This window comes from Phocoena phocoena, chromosome 1 (assembly GCF_963924675.1).
Source record: "Phocoena phocoena chromosome 1, mPhoPho1.1, whole genome shotgun sequence".
NCBI classification, from domain to species: domain Eukaryota; kingdom Metazoa; phylum Chordata; class Mammalia; order Artiodactyla; family Phocoenidae; genus Phocoena; species Phocoena phocoena.
Window position 1 is genome coordinate 80,689,832 of NC_089219.1, and position 17,191 is coordinate 80,707,022.

A 17,191-nucleotide genomic window follows, 5' to 3' on the forward strand; every position below is an offset into this window, starting at 1 on the left:
AATGAGAGATATGGCTTGATAAACATAAGACTAAAATTCAGGTCAAACTGACCTGCTTAGAATCTTTGGGCCACCACTTACTAGTTACTAGGTGATCATGTGCAGGTTACTTTACCAGTTTCTTAATGTAGTGTGGGAATAATAAAAGTATGCATCTCATATGTTTGTTGTGAAGAAGATTAAATGCAATAATACATGCATAGTACTTAGCATAGTGCCCAACATTAAATAAATGTTGCCTACTTTTATTATCAAAACATGATGAAAGGTAGAATATAGAGGCCCTGAAATAGCCTTTAAATGCTATAAAGGAGTTTAGATTTTGGTTTTGATTTGTAAAATAACAGAGGACCACTTAAAATTCTTGAGCAATATTTCAATTAAATTTGAATTTGAAACTAAATTGTTTCGGAAATAAAACATCAGGTAGGCTGTGGGTAGGAGGATGGGTAGAGTGAGGATAAGTAATTGATGAAATGGAATTCATTTAAAAGGTTACTGGCTTCAATTATAAGTTGTCAAGAACATTACAAAGAATTTCAAGTCTTGTGAACACACACAAAAAACAGCTGAGAAGAGGAAAAAGGCATACTGTTGCTCAAGGAAAAGGCTAATATTTAAGTATGTGCTACAGGTTTTGCTGAAGAGGAAAGAATTTGACATTCCATCACTTATAGGCATCAAGAATAAGGTACAGTAGACAGAACTTAGACTCAGGAATAGCCACTTTCTCAATTAGGAGTCTAGTGAATATGTTCAGCCAAAACGTGAGTAATGCAGTGGTTCACCAAAGGGAGATTCTAAGAGCAGTGTGTGAGATAGCGAGAATATGGTTACCAAGGGAACTAGTATATGTTATATTTAGGGTAAATTTTAAGATGCTCCTCTTATCCTAGATGTTTATAAATTAATATAGGGTATCTCCCTGCTAGTCAAAATGAAAGGTTTTGAGAAAAGGCTTGATATTTGCTGGCTTATTAGTAAGGATGAAGGTTTCCTAGGTAAGGTATAAAAATAAACTAGAAAGAAAGCTATAAAGAAAATGAGTCAAGGCAGAAGCAATGGAAAGAATTTTTTAAAATTTGCAAGTGAAGAGAGAAAATAAAAAGGCAACTTGCTATCAATATAGCTTTTGAATAATAGCAAATACAGGGTATTTCAAAGTAAAAGTCATAGAGTTGGGGTAAGGGGAGTGGAAGCAGAGGTCATGAGAATGCACCTCTCACATATCCTACTGCAAGAAGTGCTCTGATAGATGGCCCCAACTGCTATGTTCTGAATCTATCACTATGTACACACCAAGATCACACTTCTCAGGAGATACAAACAAATGACTGAGCATGGCAGGAATATTAAGAAAGATCTATAAGCCAAGGGACTCTTTGGATGGGCAACTTTGACTTGAACATTCCTCATCAACTTTGCCAAATGGTCTTAGGACTGCATTGCAGGATAAAATTCTCCTTCCTTCTCTCTTTCCTTCCTTTTCTCCTTCCCTCCTTCACTCTCCTTCACAGAGGTAAGATCTGCATCCCAGTTTAATGACTTTCCATGCCTTTTGCAATTACTGCCCATTTTCATAAGGTTGTTAATCCTTCATAAATTTGCACAAACTAAGACTTGGCCTTTTGAGCCCTTCTTCTATACACATTAGCAGGCAGAATAGCTAAAAATCTGGACAAGAACACAAGCATACAGATAAAAATACCTAGATACTTGAGTATTATAACCACAAACTAAAAAAGCAAAAACTATATGAAGCAGAATTACCGGAACATACAGACTAAAAATTTAAATACAAAAAATAAATATTCAAAGAGATAAAAGGAGTAATAGTAACACAAAGGAACAAGAAGTCATAAAGAAAGAATTAATTAGAAATAATATGTAAGGAGCTTCCATCCACATTAATAGCAGGCTAAGTAATTATGAACCAATGCCTCTGCTGAAGGCAACTAAGTCAGCTAAATGAAACATATGAAATATCTTTTATAAGGCAGCAAAGGACTAACGAGATATTTATCTGGGAGAGGGCTTAAAACCAAAGGGATAAGCACACACAAAATATTTATAAAAACTGACCACATACTGGGCCATAAAACAAGTCTCAACAATTCTCAAAAGATTGAAATCATACTAAAAATATTATCTGATACAAAGCAACTGTATCAAATATCAAAAACAACAGCAACAACAAAAAAACTAGAAAACCATCATATGTACAGAAATTAAGAACTAGATTTCCAAATAACCCATAGGTCAAAGAAGAAATAATGAAAATTAGAAAATACAACAAACTGATTGATAATGAAACTATTACAAATCAGAGCTAATAAAAATTCTTAGCCTTAAATAAATATATAGTATTCCTACACATTTACATAAACCTTTATTTCCTGTAACTATATAGTATATGCATTCCTATAAAATCTTGTATTCTATAAACTACATACTAAAAATAACAAGGCTTATGGGAAAAAGTATTGAGGCAAACAACTAAAAAATTCATACAACCTTATAACAAGAGCACTAACCTAAATGATCCTAATAAAAATACTGGCACAGTTAAAAAGACATGTTAAATTCCTCATAAAGTTATATATACATACATGTATGTAACACTTTATGTGTGTGTGTTTTAAGTAGCTTGATGGTGTAGGGTGTAACAAGAGTTGAGGCTGCTGAGTTAATAAATACAGAGGACAAAATGTCTAATGATTGGGCATTGCATAATATGTGCTTTCAAAGCAGAGTACATGACCAAACTGGGTCCAGAGGAAGAACAGGTAAAACAGCATCATGTACAATACTGTATTCCTCTTAAAACTCAGCTACATTCAGATAGAATGTATATTTTATGTTAAGCTGCTGTGATGGTTAATTTTATGTGTCAACTTAACTGGGCCATAGTGTGCCCAGATATTTGGTCAAATATTATTCTGGGTATGTCTGTAAAGGTGTTTTGGATGATATTAACATTTAAATTGATAGACTGAACACTGATAGAACATTAGTGCTCTTTGCAGTATTAATGGATTTCCATTTAAAAGATTTCTGTGGACAAATAAGAATGTAAAAATCTTAGGCTAATCAATTTCATCTCTTTTTTACTACCTTTCTTCTTAGCACATTTAGTATGCTACTGAACCCCATGAATCTCCTAGAGAAGATAGTTTAGAGTAAAACTGCATTCTCTATTTTAATTTGGAGTCTCTCACCCCCCACCCCAGAACACTCACTAAGATAAATTGGTGTATGACATGAAGATCTAAATAGATTTTCACTATACCATTTATTGAAACATCAATCCCAAGGCAGTTCTCAATTTTAATGTGCAAAAGAAGCATCCAGGGAAAAAGCTTAAAATCTAAATTACTAGGTTTTACTCCTAGAAGGTGAGGTTTGTAGGTCTGGAGTAGGGTTCATTAATTTCATTTTTAACATAACAGCACCCTCAGTTGACTTTGAGAGGAAGTAGTTAACCCAACCGCACTTTAGGAAACATTACCCTGCTACGTGATAAGGAATATTTTCAGCTCCAAGATTGAATTGTCCTTTTGGACATTCCTGCCTGGACATGGAATGAGTGAGGAATGAAAGAGAAACCAAAGACATCAAACATTTTTTAATAGGCTTAACAAACCGGTTATGCTATTGAGAATAAGAGGCAAGTAGAGATACATTTTCCTAACCTTGGACAAAAAAGGGCAACAACTCATGTTTTCAGAGGAATTTTTTTTGCTGTAAATGTTCATTATCCCATTTCATCATCACAACAACCCAGTAAGGTAAGTAGGATGCGTAATATATTCTTGTTTTACAGATAAATAAACTAAGGCTCAGTGAGCATAAGGTCACAGCAAGCATAGTGGCAGAACTGGGACTAAAATCCAGGCATTTGGAACACAAATTTTATGTTCATTCCACTGTATAGTATTCCAGGTCAAATTAACTGTTATATGCTCTGGGTGTCAAGTTTCATGTCATATATGTAAGAAAAGATTTCCAATAGAAAACTAACGTTCAAATGTCACAGCAAAGGTGAGAGACCAGGATCAAAACTACAATTCATTTACATAATGACCATAGCTTAAGCTGTGAAGGTAAATTATGTTTTCAAAGAAATTATCATAAACTGGGAATAAAGGTCCAACATCTACACATTTAAGAAGCCCATAGTAAAGCAAAAAATGTCAGCAAAGAGAAATTGATTAAAGAAGCAGAAAGAGAATCAAAAGAATGTTAAAAAGAAGAAAATTAATCAGGTAGTATTCACTGATGATTGAGAAAGAAGACAAATATTACACATATCATTTATTAGGTATGTTTAAAGGCAGAAGGAATGTTGTCAGTGGATTCAAGAAGTTCCACAGGGAAAGAATTATAGTGGGAATAAGATTCTTGAGAATTAAAGTATCTGAAGAATAGATGAAGAAGTTATATTAGTGATTTTCATGCCCCCTTTAGTGAGACATCCTAGAATACAAAGAAGGTAATTCTCACAAACAAATTAGGTTTATCAGAATGAGAACCATGGGTGAGGAAACAAATGTTATAAATCTAGGGCTGAGAGTTAGGGAGGTAAATTGTTTTTAAAAACCTTATACAAATAAATACAAATAAAAACATAATACAAAATCATACATTTCTATAGTACAGTTGCAAGTATGTAAAAATGCATTTAAAAATGGAAGGATACATGAAATGTTAACAGATAGTCTGATTTTTTTAAACTTTCCTATACTTCCCAATTTTTATTCAGTAAAGTATATCTTCTTAAAAAGTTTAATTTGTTATAATGAAGTCAATATTTTCCCCTAAGAAACTTCTAATCATGAGTGGTAAAAACTACAAAACATTCTTTCTTGCTTCTGTTATACCCTATATAGAATCAAAAAGAGAGAGACAGAGAGAAAAGGAGCCTAAGTAACCATCCATACAAGCAATGTTTGAATAATTAAGAATTGGTAAAAGGATAGCTACAAGAGTTATGACAGGACTGAAGCAACCCAAAGATTTGAGCATTTTAATCCTCTGCTAAAAGTCACCGGAGTTAGCAAACACAAATTCTGTGCCTGTCAAAAAGAAGATCTATAATTTCAGAAATAAAACTCGTATAAATTGATCATGCTAATAATGATGATACCCTACTGAGAACTGAAACCACAATTTTACCATCATCTAAATTTTAGTAGAAAAAATATTTTAATTTAGACTTAAGTAAGCAATTGTTAAATTTACTAACAATGATGGAAAATTACCAGTTGGTTTGAAATTAACATCGTCATCCATCTTTATCAGGTCCAGAGATGATAAATCATTCAGATTCTTCAAACATAATTCTGTTCAATTATAGAAAACATATTTTTTACTTTAGTAAAATAAAGAATCAACACAAAATAGAATTTATTATAAAATATCCTGAAGGTGTATTTCAGTGTAATTGTTCTGGGAAGAACTGTAGTCCCTATTTAAGTGGTTAAAAAAAAAAAAACTCATTTAAACAAAAGAGCTGACTAATATGCTGAAAAAATTTTCTAACAGTAAAAATAGTACAAATAATAAAAATAACACTCAAGTGATAACATTTACAACTTGGAGCTTTTAAAATGATATATTTGTACTATCTCATTTAATCCTCAAAACACAACATGGCAGGTATTAATATTATTTCATATACAAGTTAGGAAATTAAAGAATAGAGAAGCTAAGTGACTTGCTCCAGGTCTAAATAACTGTTTTGCCATTTGACTTCCAATACGGCAGTAGTTTTTCTTTTTAAAAAAGCTTTAAGATATATACACACAAAGTATAAAGAGTCAAATAGTTCTACAGAGATTGTTCAAAAAACACCAGTCTTTCCCCCTCCTCCTAGTTTGCCACACTCTTTTAAGGTAACCACTATGACTATTTTAGCTGATGTTTCTAGTATTTACTTCAGCATCTCTGAATATGACACTATTGCACCTGGAAGGAACCTCTGAATAGGAAGCAATGCAAGTTCACTCTCACTGATTGATGGGGATCAGAGCAATTGTAGTAACCTGTTGCATTCAGTGTTCTCTCTGTTCCCTGCTATAAAGACACAGACCTACTAGAGAATAGACTTGAGGATATGGGAAGGGGGAAGGGTAAGCTGTGACAAAGTGAGAGAGTGGCATGGACATATATACACTACCAAATGTAAAATAGATAGCTAGTGGGAAGCAGCCGCATAGCACAGGGAGATCAGCTCGGTGCTTTGTGACCACCTAGAGGGGTAGGATAGGGAGGGTGGGAGGGAGGGAGATGCAAGAGGGAAGAGATGTGGGAACATATGTATATGTATAACTGATTCACTTTGTTAGAAAGCAGAAACTAACACACCATTGTAAAGCAATTATACTCCAATAAAGATGTTAAAAAAAAAAAAAAAAGCCCAGGAGATTAGAGGCAGTTAACAGCAGAGAATGGGAATACCACAACCTATTCAATGTTACATAGAATAGCCACTCACAAAAACATAGCCCTTAGAAAGCAGGGTTCTTTGAAAAATACTTTAGTTTAAGCAACATTGCTAAGGCAGCTTGATAGTTTTAAGTGTTTGGTTAAGTAAGGCTTTTGAAGTCTTTGCTAATTTTCTTAATTACCCACTATTAAATTAACAATCAGTGGCCATCAACAAAAGTCTACACATAATAAATGCTGGAGAGGGTGTGGAGAAAAAGGAACCTTCCTACACTGTTGGTGGGAATGTAAATTGGTACAGCCACTAGGGAGAACAGTATGGAGGTTCCTTAAAAAACTAAAAATAGAGTTACCATATGATCCTGCAATCCCACTCCTGGGCATATATCCAGAGAAAACTATAATTTGAAAAGATACATGCACCCCAATGTTCATTGCAGCACTATTTACAATAATCAAGACATGGAAGCAACCTAAATGTCCATCAACAGATGAATGGATAAAGAAGATGTGATATATGTATATATGTGTATATATATATATATATATATATATATATATATATATATACACACACATAATAGAATATTACTCAGACATAGAAAAGAATGAAATAATGCCATTTGTGGCAACATGGATGGATGGATGGACCCAGAGATTATCATACTAAGTGAAGTAAGCAAGACAGAGAAAGACAAATATCACATGATATCAGTTCTATGTAGAATCTAAAAAAAATAAATAATACAAATGAACTTATTTACAAAACAGGAAGAGACTCACAGACATAGGAAACAAACTTATGGTTACCAAAGGAGAAAGAGGGGGAGGGATAAATTAGGAGGTTGAGATTAACATGTACACACTACTATATATAAAATAGATAACCAACAAGGACCTGCTCTATAAGCACAGGAAACTATATTCAATATTTTGTAATAATGTATAAGGGAAAAGAATCTGAAGAAAAATATACATATATATAAAACTGAATCACTATACTGTACACCTGAAACTAACATGACATTGTAAATCGACTACACTTAAATAAAAAAAAAAACAATGCTCTCAAGTTGCAACTTCAAAAAAATTAATATTCAGTAAGTTAATCAAACAAGAATGCTTACTATATGCTGAGCACTATTCTAAGCTTAAAGTTTATAGTAGTGAACAAGGCAAGGTTCTTCTTCTATAAAACTTGTATTTTACTGAAGAAAGCAATCAATAACAAATAAATAATTTCAGGTATTGATAAGTATTATGAGGAAGGGAGAGATTGGGATTGACATGTACACACCACTATATTTAAAACAGATAACCAACAAGGACCTGCTGTATAGCACAAGGAACTTTGCTCAATATTCTGTAATAACCTAAATGGGAAAAGAATGTGAAAAAGAATAGATACATGTATATGTATAACTGAACCACTGTGCTGTACACCTGAAACTAACACAACATTGTTACTCAACTATACTCCAATATAAAATAAAAATTAAAAAAAAGAAAGGTATTATGAAGGAAAATAAAGCTGAGAAAGGAACTAAAGAATAACAGAGTTTTTTAAGCTTTTATTTAATTAAGCTTACATGTATTTCAGATACACAGCTTATAATTTCTGATTAAAGTAAGGACGTAGTCATCCTAATTTTCAACATAAACACATCACCTTTTCCAAGAGCAGGAAAACAGCAGTAACAATATGGAAATTTTTTTTCCTTTGTCTCTGTAAATGTGGGTTTAAATAAGGTAGTCCAGGACTGACTACCTTGATGACCTGAATGAAATGAAGGTTCAGGCCATGTAAAATATGCAAGAAGTGTTTCAAGAATAAAGAGAGTGCAAGGACCTGAAGTGTGAACAAGCTTGATGTGGTTAAGGAACAGCAAGATAGCCAATTTGGACAGAGTGGAATACATGAGGAGAAAGTGACAAGAGATGAAGTTAGAGAAATAGGCATGGGGATACCAAATAGGACTTTGTGGGTTCTGGTGAAAGTTTGCATTTTATTCTAAGAGTGATGGGAGAGCTACTGGAGGATACTGAGTAAGAAAGTATAACAAAATTTAGGAAACAGCATATTGTATGCTAAAGACCCTTCCTAAGAAATTTAAGGCAGACCTCCAAGCAAACCAAAACATTCTATCCAGTTATATAATAAATTTGGCTATTCTTTATAGGCAAAACTTAGTCACCTATAATAACTGAAAATAAGACAAATATGAACTGTTAAGAACATTTAAGAAAAGTTAAATCTTTACAGTTACCAGAATATAGCAAGATATTTCTTGGTCTGTCTCATTTTGTGTATTTGATCATTATGACAAAAAATATATGCTTTTAAAACTCCATTACAAATTTGGTCAATACATAAAGAATAATACAACTATATTATAGATCTGTTTCTCAACAGCTGCATCATGAACATAAGCTATTGCTAATCAGCATGTTTTTTTGTGGTACGCGGGCCTCTCCCATTGCGGAGCACAGGCTCTGGACGTGCAGGCTCAGCGGCCATGGCTCACGGGCCCAGCCGCTCCGCGGCATGTGGGATCTTCGCGGACCGGGGCACGAACCCGTGTCCCCTGCATCGGCAGGCGGACTCTCAACCACTGCGCCACCAGGGAAGCCCCTAATCAGCATGTTTTAACAATATATTTATTCTTTAAGAAAGACAATTTTACTGCTTCATCCTTATCTCTGCATTTTTATTTGCCATATGTGTATATCTAAGTAGAGAATAAATTAAAATTGGCTAAATATTTTTTGGGATCTAACATGTTTTCTTTTCCTGGAAGACAGTCTCAATACAATGAAGAGGCAGCAATTTCTACTCCTAATAAATGCTTAACAATCTTTTGATATTTTAAAAGATAGGTAATGAAATACTGAGTGATTAACTGAAAACTAAAACTGGGTTTGATAGGAATACTTCATTAGCACAGATTAAGATAAGAAGCCCATAATCAAGCTTGCCTTATATTTTCAGTTAAAAGTAGACTAGAAAAGGAACATAAAGAGTTGAGTATCTATAGGCAACATTTCCAAAGACCAGGATCATTTTAAAAGTAAAAACAAACCAAGTTAACATGTTATACAAAGGAAGATATTCTGATAGAATTAATAAATAGATTAATACAGAAAAAAAGTACATGTGCCAAGCTTTATTTACCTGTGAAAAAGAAATCCATATTTTCTTTTCTGCAAACAAGGTTATTTTAAAAAATACCTTCCCGGAGCATTCTTACTTTCATAAAAACTAAACTTTTTCATTAAAATGTATAGAATATAATTTTTTAGAAGGAAATGCATCTAACCTTGTAATTTTGATTCAATTCCATCTTTGCTCAATCCAGATGCAAAACCTATATAAGTTATGACAATTTATTAAAAATAAAATACAATGAGATGAATTCATCTTTAAAGCTCACTTTATACTCCAGTTAACTAGAAAAGAGTAATCTAACTCAATCTTAAATAGAAGAAAAAAGTAGCTTAAAGTTAAAACAACGCTTAAACATCTATAGAAAATAAACACTGTTGTGAAATCCTTTCAATATCAATTGGCTATCTCTTGTTATTTTTATTGTATAACAGTGACCAGGAATATTACATGTATTTTTTTTCCTTAGAGGTCTGAAAGTTTTGAACCTATGTGTATTAGAATGGTATTATAACACAACAGGTTTTAATCTGATATTCTGCAATCCCAAGCATTTTTATTTTATAACCTGTACCACATGAAAGAACCCTCTAGAAGCAACATAACCATATGTGTGCTAGCTTTAGAAGCAAGAAGAAAATTCCAGCAGCAACAGTATTACTATATACTTTGATTTGAACACCAGTTCAGACAAAATTCAAAATTTCTTTTTGACTTTAACTTATTTTAAATAATTTTAGGCATTTAAAAAATTTTTGAGATAATTTTTTTCTAAAAGATCTATTTTTAATGGTGTTGATTTCAAGCCTTATTAAAAGACTAGAAGTAAAACAGATAAATATTTCTCACGTTTCTCTACTCTTGCTCTAACTGTATTTGTTATAATTGTTTTTACTTCTGCTAACTATTAGTTTCTATAATCTATTCTGTGACTTATTAGTATAAAGTAGGCCCAATTGGCTTGATAAAATTACTACTCTTCAAAATCAAAGTAACAAACCATAATGAGATGGATTTTTCAAGGCTCTGATATAAAGCAAGGTTGATCGTATCCATTCCAAAGCAATATTCACATCTGTGATGGTATGCAATACTATCTCCGCATTTAAATGCTCAATAAGATGTCTGTGCAAACTAATGGAAAAAAAACCCTTTTCATTAGTAATATATATTTCAGTGCCATACAACTGTTACTTGTTTAGAATAATATTTGAATAATTCAATAATATAATTGAATAATATTGTTACTTTAATAATTCACGAAAGTTAACTTAATTTTCAAAAATATGACAAAACCTTAAAATGTCAGTTTAACTTTTAAAAACATTATAGATTTCTCTCTACTCCATGGATCTAGAAAACATTATTGCTTTAAAAAAGGGTGGGGAGTGGATTACATCCTATTTTCCCCAAAAGTACTATAATCAAACACTTTACTAAAAGGTCTCAGGTTGCCTGTCTCCTACTATTATGCAAATTTTAAAGATGTAAAAAGATGTGAAAATTACATTCCTCCCATTACTAATCTGGCCTTTTATAACAAGGATACATGCAACTGCATGCTAAGAAGTATTGCTGAACAAAGATATTACCCTTTCTCTTTTTTAACTATTAAATTTCTTAAAAGTACACACTTTCTAATTAGATTATTGAAAAGTTTCAAGAAAATGGCCTTAGAAAATCCCCTAATATATTAAAAGGAAAAATACAGCCTATATTAACATTAACGTATTAACATCTTCTGGGAATATTTTTTCCATATTACCTGCTTTCTACATTGTCACTACAAGCTAGCATCTGAATATACTTCTCTTTTGTACTTAACCGAGTCATAATAACTGCAGTAGCTGTAGTGTCAAACTGGAAGGAAAAAAAGAAAACAGAAATGTAGTAAAGAAAAGCACATGTTGATACCAGTCTTCTTCAATAACTCAAGATTTTCATTTTATATTAAACAGTTCCCTGTCTTAAACAACAGGTCAAAAAGGCCTTAAAAATGCTTCTGAATTTGAATATTAACTGAAAATTTGACTTAAAAACCTTCCAAGAGTATAGATGTAAAAGTACCACTTTGGTTTCAATGCAACATAATTTTGGCAGTAGTAAAATCAAAACAAACTTAGGTAACTGGTTAAAAGCTGTAAGATTCGGGGCAATTTATTTATAATCTAATTTATCCTATAATAATTATAAATTTGTATGACACAATATTTTGATATTCTTTGAAAAGATATTCTTCCTAAATTTTCCCTTAGTACCTATATGAATGACTTCTTTATTCAAGAATTTGTCAGATTAGGCCATGTTTTATAATGCGTATGGGCTGATTTTTAATTGTCGCAATATCTTGGGACCACTATTGGCATTTTGTGCTAGGATCCAGGGATGGTACATGTTCTGCAATGTATGACAGTCCTACACAATGAAAAACTGTCCCATCCAAAATGCCAATAGCATCCCTATTCAGAATAAAAAACAAACAAAAACAAAAATACTTAAAACCAAAAAAACCCTTTAACAGCATACACATTAATAAACCCAACCATTTATCAACCCAACCATTCATCAACCAGTGGGAGCTTAGAGGGAATGAAGGGAGTATGTCTCCTTTGGTGAGACTTGTTTTACTTCTACTCCTCCATTAAAGTACATTTTCTTAGTTACATTTATGATTAAACCTAATCTAAACGTGAAATGTTAATCTTTTGTCTAACAAAAAATACATAATTATATCCTTTTTTTGCTTTTTATCTTGTCTTTAAAATAAATTACAAAAAGTGAAACACTGTCACTTACTTGAGGTCGACCAGCTCTACCAATCATCTGTAGAATGTCTGTTTCACTGTACTCTTCAAACATTCCTCCAGCATAATGCATTGTAGATTTTATAACTACTAGGTGAGCAGGCAAATTTACTCCCATGGCTAAGGTACTGGTAGTAACTGCATCAAATTATGGAATATTACTTTTAAGTCATATAACTTTATTGCTTCAAGTAAACATTTTCTTATAAAAGATATATTCTTATAAATGTAATAAAACTCATATATAGGAAATTTAGAATAAAAAGCAAAAAGAAAACATTACAACGTAAAATACTATATCTTAAAACCAAAAAGCTACTAATTCTTACTTTTCAAATTGCACTATGTTCAGTAAGATGATAAAGAACTAAAATTGCCAGAGAGTTTACTATAGCACGTATATGTATGGATAGTTATATAATTTTAGATTCTTGGAAGAAAAGCAGAAATAAGTCAGAATACCTGAGCTTTTTCTTTTTCCAAAAGATCTTATAATATTCATAAGAATACGTTTTACTTACAAAGAACTGGTAGATCTCCAACAGTAAAAGCTCCTTCAACTACTTTTCTATCTGACAGCTCCATACCAGCATGATGATAAGCAACACCATGTATTAAGATATCTGTAAAAGAAATATATCATCTGTTATGTACTGTTGATATTTCATCAGTAATTGGCTCTTTTTATTTATAGCTGAAAATACTATTCAAAAATTATCTCTAAACCTACCTCTCAGTTTTGAATCTCTTACGGAATATGCATACTTATGTAACCTATTTTAAAAAACACAAAATTATTGAGTTATTCCCATTAACATCAAAACTCTTAGTGTATTAGTTAATTATTTTGAAGATTACAGATATCAAAATATTTTCACAACATCATTTTTTGAAAACCATCTTTAAGAAGCAGAGAATATCTAACTTTCATACTGAGAAGTCCCTAATTTTATAACTAAGAAAAAAAAAACCTAAATAATCCAATTTTAAGAAGGGCAGAGGACCTGAATAGAAATTTTTTTCAAAGATGACACCCAAATGGACAGCAGAACAAGAAAAGGTGCTCAACATCACTAATCATCAGGGAAATGGAAATCAAAACCACAATGAGATATACCTTCACACCTGTCAGAATGGCTATTATCAAAAAGACAACAAATAAGTGTTGGTGAGGATGTGGAGAAAAGGGAATCCTCATGCACTACTGGTAGGAATGTAAATTAATGCAGCCACTATGGAAAACAATATGGAGATTCCACAAAAATTTTAAAATAGAACTACCATATGATCCAGCAATTTCACTCCGAGGTATTTATCCAACAAAAACAAAACCACCAATTCAAAAAAACATATACACCCCTATGTTCATTGCAGCATTATTTACAATAGCCATGATATGGAAGCAACCTAAGTGTCTAACAATAGATGAATGGATAAAGAACATGTGGTACTTGTGTGTTTGTGTGTGTGTGTGTGTGTGTGTGTGTGTGTGTGTGTAAAATATTACTCAGCCATAAAAAAGAATGAAATCTTGCCATTTGTGACAACTGGATGAACCTACAGGGTATTATGCTAAGTGAAATAAGTCAGACAGAGAAAGACAAATAAGTGAACTAAGTCAGACAGAGAAAGACAAATACCACATGATTTCACTCGTGTGGAATCTAAAAAACAAAACAAATGAACAAACATAAAATAAAAACAGAGTCATAGATACAGAAAACAAACAGGTGGTTGCCAGAGGGGAGAGAGGTGGGTGGAGGAAAGAAATGGGTGAGGGAGATTAAAAGGAACAAACTTCCAATTATGAAATAAATGAGTCATGGGTACAAAATGTAGAGTGTGGGAATATGGTCAATAATTATATAATATCTTACATAGTGTCAGATTGTAACTAGACTTATCATGGTGATCATTTTGAAATGTATGGAAATACTAAATCACTGTGTTGTGTAATAGGAACTAACACAGTGTTGAAGGTCAATTATACTTCAAAAATGAACAAATTCATGGAAAAAGAGATCAGATTTGTGGTTACCAGAGGCGAGGGGTTGGGGGTTGGGGAGGGGCAACTGGATGAAGGAGTCAAAAGGCACAAACTTCCAGTTATAAGATAAATAGGTACTAGGGATATAATGTACAACATGATAAATATAATTAACACTGCTGCATGTTACATATAAAAGTTGTTAAAAGAGTAAATCCTAACAGTTCTCATCACAAGTGAAAAACATTTCTACTTCTTTAATTTTGTATCTATATGTATGGATGATGAATATGCACTAAACTTATTGTGGTAATCATTTCATGCTATATGTAACTCAAATCTTTATTCTGTACACCCTAAACTTATACAGTGCTATATGTCAATTATATCTCAAAAAAACTGGGGAAAATAGGGAAATAAATAATTATAAATAAAATCACCAAAAAAAAAAAAAGAGAAAAATACCCCCAAAGGCTCAGGAAACATTTTCACTATGAGAATACTACCAATTAACTTCCTGAAGTTAACTAAGATTTTTTAAAATATAGAAATATTTTTTAAGTTAAATGCATGATACAACAGAAAAATTATTTTTAAAAAAGCTAAAGAGACCAGAGTACACAAAAAGTTGGGCATGTTAGACAAGTTTAGAAACCTTAGTAACAAAATCTGGGGTTTATGGGCAAAAAGAAATCTTGTGGGAGCTGCTAGAATCTGACTGGTTAAACGGGAATTGACATAAGCAGCACTCTCTTTCCCCTAGTCGATAGCAACTCAAAATGGCATTCCACTCCTTTTCACTTATGCTTTTCTCAGGGAATGAAGTAAAAGCCGAACATACAAATGAGAATCTATTCAACTGTTTATTGTGCCTGAGTAACAGACTGACCGTGATATATGATAAATATTCTCTAGAGTATAAAACAAAAAGGTAGGTAGAAAGAAATCTATGTTATTGTTATCTTGATAGCATTAATTTCACATTTTCCCTTTCTGTCTACCTCTTAGACCTCATGTACTTTTTTGGCTATAAGCTCTATTTTGGTTTCTCTTTCTCTGGCTCTCTACTGTATCTTATTGGTTAATCATGCTTTGCTGATGTTTGTAACAAAAGCTGCATCATAGAGAGTTTTTATCTTATGGCAGTAACTAAGGAGATCAAGTTAAATCCTTAAAGCAGAAGTATAATTATGAAAATAGTATATACAGCATGGATAGGTGGCTGCATATGTAATTCTTTAATGCACTAAATGACTAGAGATCCACCCTTTTAGTGGATAGAAAGTCAAATGTCAGAAAGCTAAAGTGGTATCCTCTAGGTTTGGTACACATCTTTGGTTGAAAAGTAACCAGAGGTGTAGCCACAGGGTAGACTGTAATTGGAAAGCTGATCTGATCCAAAGTGAAGAAAAGTACATCCCCCACCATAGAAAATTAGTCAGAAAAATCAGTATCTGCTCATATCCACATGTAATGATCTAATCCAACTTTGGTTTGAGGTCTACCACTAAACTTATTTATTTCCAAAAATTGTTATTAATAATAAGCTAATATTAGTAGTAAGCATGTGCTGGCACTCTGCTGAGTCTTGCTAAGATTGAGGGGTAAATAAGATGACCATGAGTCCTTCTTTCCTCAAGACGTTTACAATCAAGGAATAGAACAGATATTAAATAACAATTAAACAAAAGCATATTTATTATAATTACAGTAAGTTTTATGAAATAAAAATATAGGGTGCCTGTAAAAGCAAATAAAGGGACACTAAGAATCATGGAAAACTTCTTAAGAAACTGATATTAAAGGTGAGACTTGAAGGATGAATAAGAGGTAAAAAACAATTCTGGGCAAAGAAAATATGATTCAGGAAAGCTCTGTGTAGGATAACAGTTTGGTGTATTCACAGAACACATTATACAGGGTATTGCAGGCGATATTAAGTATTTAGGATTTTAGCCTAATGACAACAAGAAACTATTAAAGTGTTTTAGGCAGAAAACTGACATGTTTAGATTTGTAATTTTAAACAATCACTCTGCTATGAATATAACAGATTAAAGTGGGATAAGAGTGTGTTTGTGGTCATCAGATAAAAGGCAAGAGATTAATAATTACTTGAATGGGGAAGGTGGCAGTGCTGATGAAGATAAAATGATATATTTGAGATATATTTACAAGTAAGAATAGACAGGACCTGGTAATTGATTGCCAGGTTTCTGCATGAGCAACTATGGAGATGATAAATAATCAGGATGGGGAACACTGGAGGAGGAACTGATTTGAGAGAAAGAACCAAGGTTCTCTTTTGGACATACTGAGTTTGACATGCCCACAGATATACAATCGGAGATGTCAGGCAGGTGGATGGTAGACCTGGAGCTCAGAATGGAGGTCTGTGTTGGAGCTGTAAATCTGTAAATTCACAGACATATATAAATATGTGTATACATATATTCTTTGAACCATGTGATAATGAGACTCAAATACCTAGGAGTGTGGCATTAGAAAGAATGAACCTTGGATAGAACCCCTAGAATGTTAACATTTAAGAATCAGGTATTATAAGTGAAAAGCGACTGAGAATGAGTAGAAAGCAAAGTAGCAAAAAACATGGTAGAAATGATCATGGAAACAGTCTGGAATTTTTAAATTAGGTGGGAGTGGTCAAATGTGTTAGAAGCTCCTGAGAGATCAATTAACAAGATCAGCTTTACTAAAAGATTACAACAGATACTGGATTGAAAGTGAGTAAAAAATTGAAGACAGCAATATGAATAATCTTTCAAATCT

General features: G+C 32.5%; 1 protein-coding gene across 1 annotated transcript in view; it reads right to left on the reverse strand.

Annotated features, from left to right (window-relative positions):
- Positions 1 to 17,191, reverse strand: part of HFM1 (helicase for meiosis 1) — a 125,415-nt gene that overhangs the window by 74,132 nt on the left and 34,092 nt on the right. The window contains exons 13-19 of the mRNA XM_065874603.1: positions 13,145 to 13,188; positions 12,936 to 13,037; positions 12,407 to 12,552; positions 11,376 to 11,470; positions 10,611 to 10,744; positions 9,765 to 9,812; positions 5,262 to 5,342 (exon numbers count right to left, since the gene is read on the reverse strand). Coding sequence (XP_065730675.1) covers positions 5,262 to 5,342; positions 9,765 to 9,812; positions 10,611 to 10,744; positions 11,376 to 11,470; positions 12,407 to 12,552; positions 12,936 to 13,037; positions 13,145 to 13,188 — 650 coding nt within the window. The remainder of the gene's footprint in view (positions 1 to 5,261; positions 5,343 to 9,764; positions 9,813 to 10,610; positions 10,745 to 11,375; positions 11,471 to 12,406; positions 12,553 to 12,935; positions 13,038 to 13,144; positions 13,189 to 17,191) is intronic.